This window comes from Oncorhynchus tshawytscha, linkage group LG18 (genome assembly GCF_018296145.1).
Source record: "Oncorhynchus tshawytscha isolate Ot180627B linkage group LG18, Otsh_v2.0, whole genome shotgun sequence".
NCBI classification, from domain to species: Eukaryota; Metazoa; Chordata; class Actinopteri; order Salmoniformes; family Salmonidae; genus Oncorhynchus; species Oncorhynchus tshawytscha.
Genome location: NC_056446.1, coordinates 11,652,585 through 11,663,914, shown reverse-complemented (window position 1 = coordinate 11,663,914; position 11,330 = coordinate 11,652,585). Strand labels below are relative to the sequence as shown.

General features: G+C 42.6%; 1 protein-coding gene across 1 annotated transcript; it reads left to right on the top strand.

Moving 5' to 3' along the window:
- The first annotated feature begins 4,351 nt into the window (after positions 1 to 4,351).
- cnr1 (cannabinoid receptor 1) lies at positions 4,352 to 9,338 on the top strand. Its single transcript, XM_024377820.2, has 2 exons — positions 4,352 to 4,664; positions 6,181 to 9,338. Exon 2 carries the CDS (start codon positions 6,231 to 6,233, stop codon positions 7,635 to 7,637), a length of 1,407 nt encoding a protein of 468 aa, XP_024233588.1. The 5' UTR covers positions 4,352 to 4,664; positions 6,181 to 6,230; the 3' UTR covers positions 7,638 to 9,338.
- Positions 9,339 to 11,330: the final 1,992 nt, after the last annotated feature.

The window sequence follows — 11,330 nt, the reverse complement described above, 5'->3', positions numbered from 1 at the left end:
AAAGATACTCTCCTTTTTGTTCCTTGCCCTTGTAAAGAAGGAGATTTGTGTTTTCCTTGGGAGATCATCCTTGATAGTGTTGGAGTGTTTGAGAGGGGAAAAAAACCTCAATAGAGAACTTTGGTCAATTAAGAATACCTGCTCCTGACTCGTTTAGTCCACCTTTCCGTTTTTGAGCAACCTCAAAGTACTTGGTCCGGTCACATCTATGAAAAACCGCATATGAGAGTAGCTTTTTTGTAGGTCCACCACAGTGGCGGTTGGTGCCGTTTAAGATGAGGGAGGACAATAGTTTTTTTTAATGAGCATGGCCTTATTTCTATTACAGCATATTGGAGGACTGTCTTTCATATTCCATTCACCTAGTTCAAAATAACATTGATAGGTTCAGGCTACTGCAAATTTTCCCTATACCCATCATGAGGTTGCCACAACCTAGCCTGTGAATTAACGTTTACAACGTAGGTGCACACAGGTCCTCTCAAATTTTCCCTTGACTTGTGGACTTCAGTGCACAACAAATCAGATGTCGCCCCCCCTCCCCGATCGTCGCTGCAGGCTCTTGACTGGGGACTGTCGCTGGAGGCTCCGGACTGAGAACCGTTGCTGGAGGCTCCTTTCCCTGGATCATCACTGCAGGCTCCGTGCCATGGATCATCACTAGAGGCTTCGGGCCATGGATTTTCACTGGAGGCTTCGTGCCATGGATCATCACTGGAGGCTTTGGGCCATGGATCATCACTGGAGGCTTCGTACGTGGAGCTGGAACAGGTCTCACCAGACTGAGGAGACGTACTGGAAGCCTGGTGCGTGGAGCTCCCACAACGCGTCCTGGCTGGATACCCACTTTAGCTTGGTGAGTGTGGAGAGCTGGCACAGGACGCACTGGGCTATGAAGGCATAGTGGGTAGAGCCGGTGCAGGATATACTGGGCCGTGGAGGCGCACTGGAGGTCTGGAGCGTAGAGCTGGCACAACGCGTCCTGGCTGAATACCCCCTGTAGCACGGCAAGTGCGGGGAGCAGGCACAGGCCACACTGGGTTGTGCTGGTGAACTGGGGATCCCAAGCGTAGAGCTGGCGCAGGATAACCTGGACCGAAGAGACGCACCGGAGACCAGGAGTGCTGAGCCGGCACAATCCGTCCTGGCTGAATGCCCACTCTAGCACGGCAACTGCGGGGAGCTGGCACAGAGCGCACCGGGCAGTGAATGCGCACTGGGGACACAGTGCGCATCACTGCATAACACGGTGCCTGACCGGTCACACGCTCCCCACGGTAAGCACAGGGAGTTGGCTCAGGTCTAAACTCTGACTCTGCCAATCTCCCTGTGTGCCCCCCCCAAAAAAAATTTGGGGGGCTGCCTCTTGTGCTTGCTTCGAGGTCGCATACCCCAGTGTCAACCTTGTTCCTCCCTCGCTGCCTCCGTCTGCTCCCATGGAAGACGATCCATTCCGGCCTTGATCTCCTCCCACGTCCAGGATCCTTTACTGTCTAAGATGTCCTCCCATGTCCAGTCCTCCTGGCCACGCTGCTTGGTCCATTTTTGGTGGGATCTTCTGTAACGGCTTTCGTTGGTAGAAGGAGACCAAGGCGCAGCGTGGCAGGCATACAGTCTTTTTATTGATGACACCAAAACAAAATAACAAAGACAAAAAAAATGAAAGTGCACAGTTCTGTAAGGCTAAGAAACTAAACAGAAAACAAGATCCCACAAAAACCAAAAGGAAAAATTACAACTTCTGTATGATCCCCAATCAGAGACAACGATAGACAGCTGCCTCTGATTGGGAACCACACTCGGCCAAAAACAAAGAAATAGAAAACATAGACTTTCCCACCCGAGTCACACCCTGACCTAACCAAACATAGAGAATAATAAGGATCTCTAAGGTCAGGGCGTGACAATATCATAAATGCTACACACAGCCTATATAGTTGTCACAATATTAGCTAAAGTAACATCATAATCACATAGCTAATAGAACTAACGCGTTAGTAAACCCACTACAATCATGCAGCACCGTGTACAACTAGTAAGCAGTTTAACAGTTACACCGGCGGGCCCCGGTGGCAATAATTAGTCAAACCAAAAAGCTTACCTTGCCTGGGAAGGGTTCCGGTGTTGGATAGTCATAGCCTGCTAGCTAACATAGCATCCATCCATTTGAGCCGGGTGTTTGAGTAGGCTAAACTAGATAGTTGCATTTGATAGCTAAGTAAGTAAAAGTTTTTTTTGTACAAATTATAGCTAGCGCTCTCTCTCTTGCTCCTCCTTCATTTTTGAAGAAATGAATCTGTTCAAAACTGTTCAACGATTGTCTTTCTCTTTGAGTCAGCTCTCACCACATTTTATGCACTGCAGTGCTAGCTAGCTGTAGCTTATGCTTTTAGTACTAGATTCCTTTTCTGATCCTTTGATTGGGTGGACAACATGTCAGTTCATGCTGCAAGAGCTCTGAGAGGTCAAAGGAGGTCTTCCCGGAAGTTGTCATAATTACTGTGTATGTCCATGGAAGGGGGTGAGAACCATGAGCCTCCTAGGTTTTGTATTGAAGTCAATGTACCCACAGGAGGACGTAGCATAGCTGTCCTCCGGCTGCACCATGGTGCTACCCTGACTGCTGTTGAGGCTTCTATGTACCTTCGTTGCAAAAACAATATGTTTTAATCAATTATTTGGTGAAAATATTTTGTATAGTTTTCTCAAAATAATAACTTTTTAAATGTTTCACGATCTTTAGGAAATTCACTGAGGAGGATGGTCCTCCCCTTCCTCCTCTCAGGAGCCTCCATATTCCACTAAGGCTCTACCACAATGTCACGAATGTGTTAATGAAATGCTTAGTACTTACTTTATGTTTCGTTCAATAAATTCAATAAAGTTTTGAATTCCATCTCATAAAAGTTTGACGAGCAGACTGGTCACCCCGATCCAGAACATCAGGTACTTCTCGTTATATCTGTGTGTATAATGAAAAAAGGAACACTAGTAAATGGGTAAAATGAACAATTATAAACCAAGAGCTCATTTTTTATTTCAGCCTGTCACGGCTAACCTAGCTGTCACCTGCCGCCCACAGCCTATTAAAACATCATTTAGAGCTGTGTTGACTGTAGAGAACATTGTGGACACTCACTACAGTCTCCTGGCCCAGCCACATTTGTGATTAACCCTGCTGTCACAATACTGAGAGAGCCTCTCTCTCTATCTCCCTCTCTCTCATTGCTGAAGTGGCAGACAAGGTTGTCACGCTCTGGCGAGGCTGCCTATGGATCCAATGTCCAATTCTGTTTTTGTTCTGTTTTTTGTGTCTCCAACCGACCATTCAATTCATTCTTCCGGCTGGTTTAGGATGCAGAATAAAATATAAATTTCCACGTATATGAGGTTGGTCCACTCAATGATGACAATGGACAATGAAATGGAAATGAATCCATTCATTGTCTGTGCTTATAATCATGATTAAAGTCATAAAGAGAGCCAGCCTTATAATTCATTGCAGTTAAATATTTTTTAGATTTCTAATTGGGCAGGCTGTTGAAATCGCAGTATTTCCTGAAGGAATTTCAATCCTTCTGAGACTCTGTTAGAGTATTCTTCCCTGTGCTCAGACCCATTTTAGATGTATGCCCTTTGAGGTCAATATCTACAGAAATTGATCTTAAAGACAGACTGAAAATGTGCTATCCCACCAGCAATGTCCTTAATCAATAACATGACTGTCTGAGAAGAAACAGATAATGTACCTGAAGAATGGCAAAACATGGCCTAATGATGCAAATAGCCTAATGATAGTTTGACATGCTGTGCTACTGAGGAGGTCATTAACAGTGCTCCTATGGCCCAGTTCATGAACACACACTGACTAGGTTACAATGCATGGTCATTTATATGCAGTGTGTTCCACTGTCTTTAAAACACCCAACAGATCACCCACTGGTGGGATTCACAATCAGCTTGTTTAATCCAAGATTTTCATTCGATAATGATAGTAATGAACAATGGCTTACCAAATCAACCAAGTTAAATTTCAAGAATATTGTAAATGCCGTTTTTCATTATGACAAATCAATGACAGTGAAATGATGTGAAAATGACTGATTGTCTTATACAAAGCCTATCTGTAAGTGAACCTATTTGAGCCATAATGCACGGAACCTGTAACAGTAGGCTATGTGCAGCTGTCCTTTTGTCCAATGGCATGGGTTTTGGGGACTAAAATCCGTGTTTTTATTGTGTCTGCATGCTCCCTTGTTCTTGCACTTGACGGCACCAAAATCCCTGCACTTGGTTATAGAAATCTATGCATAGCGCGTTTCATAGCACGTGATGTGGCTTTCTAAAGCAATGCTTCATAAATACGCACAAAAAAAAACTCAGACATCGCAGCAACCAGAACTTTAGACCAGTGCGAAGGGCGCACATGAGAGCGCAGATGCCAAAGGAAATGAGCGCCCATCAAGAAACCTTATAAACCAATAAATTACCACTTAGATACTTATATAAATATATTTTCTATATAATGTTAAATGTTTTTACCTTTCCTTGTTTCGATGATTAAACGTATATTTATTTAGTCAGATACAGCGCGTCAAGGTTGGATTAATGATTGGAGACAGTTTGGGTGGAGGGAAGTCAACACCTGAGCGAGCGATGTGAAGGTAAATACATGCTTTTGTTGTATTTCATTTACCGTTTTAATTTAATAAGGAATCATTTCCCCCCAAATTACAGCGTCATGTATAATTAAATGTATTGCGATTTATTCGGCTAAAATAAATTATTTAGGCCAATGTGTCCTAATTCAGGACTCTCATTCATTTCACAGTACAAAAACGATACAAACAAAAAACATTTGTATTGACATCAACACATTAACCTAAACGTTAACGAAGCCTATACAATGGCATTGAATAGTAGATCTAGAATTAATTTGAAAAATAAAAGGTGAAACCCATTGAAAGAATAATAACCAATTTAAGGGAAGCCTATAGTGGTGAAAGTGAAACTAACGTTTACAAAGTAGGGCATTTAGCCTGTTAGTCTAATATTGTGAAATTGTAAATGCAGTTAAAAGTTAAGATAATGAATTTAGGACTCTTGAAATACATTTAGTAAAATATAAACCAACGTTATAAAGGCTTCATTCACTTTTAGATAACAGTACACCCCATCAGTATACCCCATCAGCTTCGGTATGACTGCACCTGTGTGCACCATCCTATGGCGACTGCTAAGCATGAGAACGATAGCACAGAATAACAGTAAAGGGAATGTATAACAGGAGCCGTGTTTAGTGATCTCATGTATTCAAACGTGAACAAAATCGACTGTCTCCTGTTGCACATGAGTTATCTGACAGGAGTGGCATTTTCTCTCTGTGTGACATGCAGGGCAATAGCTTATCCTTTGCCCATCCCTAATGGTTAGCATACTCTATCAACATTTTTTTTTTAAAGAAGGCTGCCCCTCAGGCTAATGATTATCATGAGATAATTATAAAGTAATATAATTTATAGAATGAGATATAGCAGGTTGGAGTTAAAACACCCTGATGATTTTGCTCATTCAAGCAATGTGAGAAAAACCCAATCTAAGACATGGTTTCATTTTGGCCACGGAATATGTGATTCAGTGCCATTCAATGCCAGTTAAACTGTCATAAAAGAGTATCAAATAACATTCAGCTCAGACACCCATACATACCCCACAAGACATGCCACCAGGGGTCTCTTCACAGTCCCCAAGTCCAAAAAGAATTCACGGTAACGCACAGTATTATTCAGAGCCTTGATCGCATGGAACTCCATTCCATCTCCAATTACTCAAGCAATAAGCAAAACTACCATTACAATTTTATTTAACAGCATCTCATGGAACGGCGGGGACTGTCAGGGGACACACACAGACACTCTAACACACACATCATTGGTTGTTGTTGTATTGTTTGTATTATTATTTTATTTGTTATTGTGTGTGTATATCATGGTATTTTTTATTTGTGTGACTGTCCTTGTCTATTAGTGCACCAGTGTTTTGTTACTTGTCATGTTCTGTGTTTTTTGTGGACCCCAGCAAGAATATCTGCTGCCTCTGCAAAAGCTAGTGGGGATCCAAAGAACAAAAAGAAAAACATAATTATGTCTGTCCACAAATATTTCTCTCATCATTTCATAGGTTAACCAGGAATCATCTTAAACCGCAGTGTTCACCTCTCAGGCCCAGTCATGAAGTCTGTGCTAGATGGTGTGGCTGACACCACCTTCCGGACTATAACATCTGGACTGCAGTACCTGGGCTCCAACGATGCCATCTATGATGACACCACCATCAACGCTGACTTCACTAAGGGTGGATTGTCCGTCCAGAAGCCTCTCTCTGCTTTCCTCAGTAACTCTTTCCCAGACAAAATGCCTGGAGATGAGGAACTCATCCTCAAAGGCATCCCATTCTTCCCTACCAATGCCACAGACCTGTTTGGCAACCGGAGTGGCTTTGGAGATGAGGGAACCGGAATCCAGTGTGGGGAGAACTTCATGGATATGGAATGCTTCATGATCCTTACCCCTAGCCAGCAGCTGGCTGTGGCGGTGATGTCACTCACCCTGGGCACCTTCACGGTGTTGGAGAACCTTATCGTGCTGTGTGTGATACTCCAATCCCGCACCCTGCGCTGCCGCCCCTCCTACCACTTCATAGGCAGCCTGGCTGTAGCCGACCTGCTGGGCAGCGTCATCTTCGTCTACAGCTTTCTGGACTTCCATGTGTTCCACAGAAAAGACAGCCCCAATGTGTTCCTCTTCAAGCTGGGCGGAGTCACCGCCTCGTTCACAGCCTCTGTGGGAAGCCTGTTTCTCACTGCTATAGACCGCTACATCTCCATCCACAGGCCCCTGGCCTACAGGCGCATCGTCACGCGGACCAAGGCTGTCATCGCCTTCTGCGTGATGTGGACTATCTCCATTGTCTTCGCAGTGCTCCCTCTGCTGGGCTGGAACTGCAAGCAGCTCAACTCGGTCTGCTCAGACATCTTTCCGCTTATCGACGAGAAGTACCTGATGTTCTGGATCGGGGTGACTAGTGTGCTCGTCTTCTTCATCATCTACGCCTACATGTACATCCTGTGGAAGGCCCATCACCACGCCGTGCGCATGCTGAGCCGCACCTCCCAGAAGAGCCTGGTGGTGTACTCGGCGGATGGGACTAAGTCGCAGACCATGCGCCCTGAGCAGACGCGCATGGACATCCGCCTGGCCAAGACACTGGTCCTCATCCTGGTGGTGCTGGTCATCTGCTGGGGCCCTGTGCTGGCCATCATGGTCTACGACCTGTTTTGGAAGATGGATGACGATATTAAGACAGTGTTTGCTTTCGCCAGCATGCTCTGTCTGCTCAACTCAACCGTCAATCCAATCATTTACGCCCTGAGGAGCAAGGACATGCGACACGCCTTCCTAAACTCATGCCAGGCGTGCCGGGGCAGTGCCCAGCAGCTGGACAATAGCCTGGAGTCTGACTGCCAGAACAGGCACATTGCTGCCAACAGGGCTGCAGAGAGCTGTGTGAAGACCACTGTGAAAATAGCCAAAGTGACCATGTCTGTCTCCACTGAGACATCTGCAGAAGCTGTCTAGCTGGTCATCATCATGTCACAGCGATATTGCGTCACGAGATGGGGATGGACCTTCCACAGGATGTAATGAATTACACACATAGCTAAATGCTTCAGCGGTTCATTACTTAATTGTTTTATGTTTACGAGGTGTGCCAGTATAGTGTTCCAGTGCCTAAGTGCCAAATAGATTTTTTAAAGGTGATGAAGACAGTGGGATGGGGACTGTTGGCCATAGACTTCATGATGATCAAACTGTTGAAGGCTTAGCATATTTTTTTGTACTGTGAATTCAGGTTCTGAACCAATGATATATTCATTCATGGGATAAGGGGCTAATTAAGTTTTTGAGATTAGAAGTATGTTTCAGTATGTTATCAAGATGTCAATATGTGTTCCATAAAGAAGATAAATCATTTAGGCTTTGAGAAGCCAGAACAGGCATTGGCTTTGTCTAGGCGTTATGTACAAATATACAGTGTTGTGTGAAGAGTTCAATTTTATTTATATAAGGGCCTAACTTTAATTTACTTAAGACATGTATGATCCATAAAGCGACAGAGGAACTGTTGCCTTTGTATTTTCTCTTTATACCGACCGGTCTGAGTTTATTTTTTTATACAGAAATAACTAACAGGAAATCAAATCTGACCTGACTTTGTGTAGACAGCTCCATTGACTGTTTGAGTCATCTTTCATATAGAAGCTGGATGAATCTGAAAACCATAGTCTTCAATTTAATGAAATAAATGTGCCATTTGAGGCCACAGTAAGCTAAATCTGCTTTAAATACTTATGAGATGTGTTCACGAAGTCAAAAATCTACAATGTCATTATAAGGTATTGTGCCTTTCATATCTTTGTCTCTACTCTTGGGTATAGTGGTATGTTTTCAATAAAAAATGAATGTATACCAAACAATTTTACAGTGTTACATACAATACAGTTCCAAAAAAATGATTTCATTATGAGTCTGTCTTTAAAACAGTTTGTCAACGCAACAACGTATTGTATGGCTAAAGCTTGAGCACAGGTCATGAAAATTGAAATCTGGTTGCAGTGTGCTGGCCACACTACCATACTAATCATAGAACTACATGCAATGGATACATTTGTGAATAACTTTACAATTTGATTTAAAAAAAAATTAAAATCTACCTTCTGTTCGACACCTCATCAAATTGTGTCAGTGTTACCGTAAACATAACTTAACTTGATTAGGATTATTTTGATATTTGAGGAGATCACAATAGCTACCCTAGAGTAGACATACAGCACAGCTTTTAGATAAACAAAACAAGAAGATAGCCTGTCTGTCAGTTTTTAGGTTGACTGCAGTTCATTCTTATCAAAGGCAAGCCTTTCATTCGTTAGCAGACAAAACATTAGAATGAGTCTCTTACCAGTGTTGATGAAAATGGTCATTTTCAATTATATTATATAGGACTTTTAATCTAGAACTATCACTCAGTTAACATTGTTCTTTAGACATTTATCTTGGTGTTAAACTACTACCGACAGCTGTTTACCAGTATGCTTTGCTGCCTCTTGTAATGTTGAGTGTTGGAAATCAAATGTGAAACTGTTAAGTGGCTTCTGTACTGTGGTGGCATCTGAGAAGTCTTTGGGGGGGGGAAAAAATCTGCGGTATTCAACAGTTTTCTTTCATATTGCAATGTAATGTTTCCAAGCTTTTGAATAAAGTCACAGCTGGTTATCATGTCTTCTGCCCAAGTTCATGATTATTTGATGAAAAGCTGTAGGCTAGTAGGTATAGTGTGTTCAGCGTACAAAAGAGAAGAAAATCGCAATAGAACAAATTTGATAAACTGTAATAAGTGACCCCAAGGTCTTGTTCGAATAGCACCCTTCCTTCCTCTTTTCTTTGAAGTAATCTCTGACAACAAGGCGTTAGATCTGTCACAAATAGGTGTAAGCAGAGATCCACTCATATAACTTATACAACCATACACCCATAGCTTATACACCTACACCAACCATGTCAGGTACGGTATGTTATTACTCCACTCAAGAAGGCAATAAAGAAAGGACACTGAACAGAAATCTATTTTTTCCCAAGAATAGAACGCTATGATGCAGCCTGCAGAAGTCAGAGAAAATACACCTTTTGGCTTCGTGGAGCAGAGCTGTTGTGAAGGAAGTTTTCAAGGAAGTGCATTTGTGTTTATACAGGACCTTCCGCACCCACCTACCATCAACCAATTATGTCAATGTGGAGCTATTACAGAGCCCTCCGCATTGTTACAAAATTTGAGAGGGCACGGTGATGCGATATGGAGCTTGATTTGGCCTCTGCACCCCTCTAGAGGCTTTGGAATCGCATCACACCCCCATACAAAGCTTATGACCACATTTTTGGATAAAGTATAAGTTGGCTTTAAAGGGAAGCATGGACTCCTGACGCTTTCCCGCCCTCTTGTGGACGATATACAACACTGCCCTCACTGTCTCACATCCACAGGATGGGAATTTCCCAGCAACTCTGCATTGTCCACTTTATAGGCCTTTTTGGAAGATAGTTAATCAGAACAGGCCTGCTGGGATTACAATCCTGCAGGATGAATAATTATAATACAGTTGTTATAATACAATACAATATAATTCAATACAATTGTTATAAACTGAGGGCTTTAGGGTTGTATGTATAAAGCACCTCCGATTGAGCATTGATCTCCAATCAGTTCCCACTCTCCATGTAATCTCATCCATTGTGATCTAAAAATGGCAAAACGTATCCTTAATTAGCACTCATACTCTAAGACGCTTGATACATAGGGCCCCCTACGTGGAACTTTGACAGTGCTAATAGCAGTGCTATGCATATTATAAACAGACAATACTTTTTTTTTTAACAGTTCAGATTTACAGATGAACAGAGACACATGAAAGAGGCAATGCTATGAACATGATTTCATAGGATGTCAGTTCAGGTATAATATCTTGTGGACAGATTTTGCATGCCAGCAAAGCCACTACACAACACAACACTAAATAATACATTAATTGCACTATAACGGTGACAAACGGTGCCCGTAAACAGTTAGGGCTTGCATACAGCTGTCCCAACAGCAGTGTCGTGTCAGTAGTCCCAACAGTTTATCACTGCTACACCTGGCTATCAGCGGAGCCTTGTCTGGCAGTGAAACAGTTCATTCAGCCTCATTTACTGCCTTTTAAAAAACATAGCTGATATGGCTGCCTTGCTTCAACAAATGTGATTTCTACTGACAATTGAGATGTACATGCTGTTCTGTACCATCACTCATTCATATATCTTTATGTACATATTCTTTATCCCTTTACACTTGTGTGTATAAGGTAGTTGTTGTGGAATTGTTAGGTTAGATTACTTGTTAGATATTACTGATTGTCGGAAATAGAAGCCCAAGCATTTCGCTACACTTGCATTAACATCTGTTAACCATGTGTATGTGACAAATAAAATTTGATTTGATTTGACAAACTATGGCATAAGGGGACAACAAGCAGATAAGAGGCAATCCGTAATTTCGATTAAGACATTATTGAACGAGCTAGGACGGACGTAGTCAATAACTATTTGTTCAGCACTTTTGAAATGTACAGCGACAGAATTCAGAACATCGGCCATTCTTACAGTGTTCTCCCTGTACACCAAGTCAGAACCGTAGGATAAATAAAGGGGGCATATAAGCAGACAATGAAAGTTCTTACA

Coding starts and splice junctions, on each gene's coding strand:
- cnr1 (XM_024377820.2), top strand. CDS start 6,231: ATGAAGTCTGTGCTAGATGGTGTGGCTGACACCACCTTCCGGACTATA.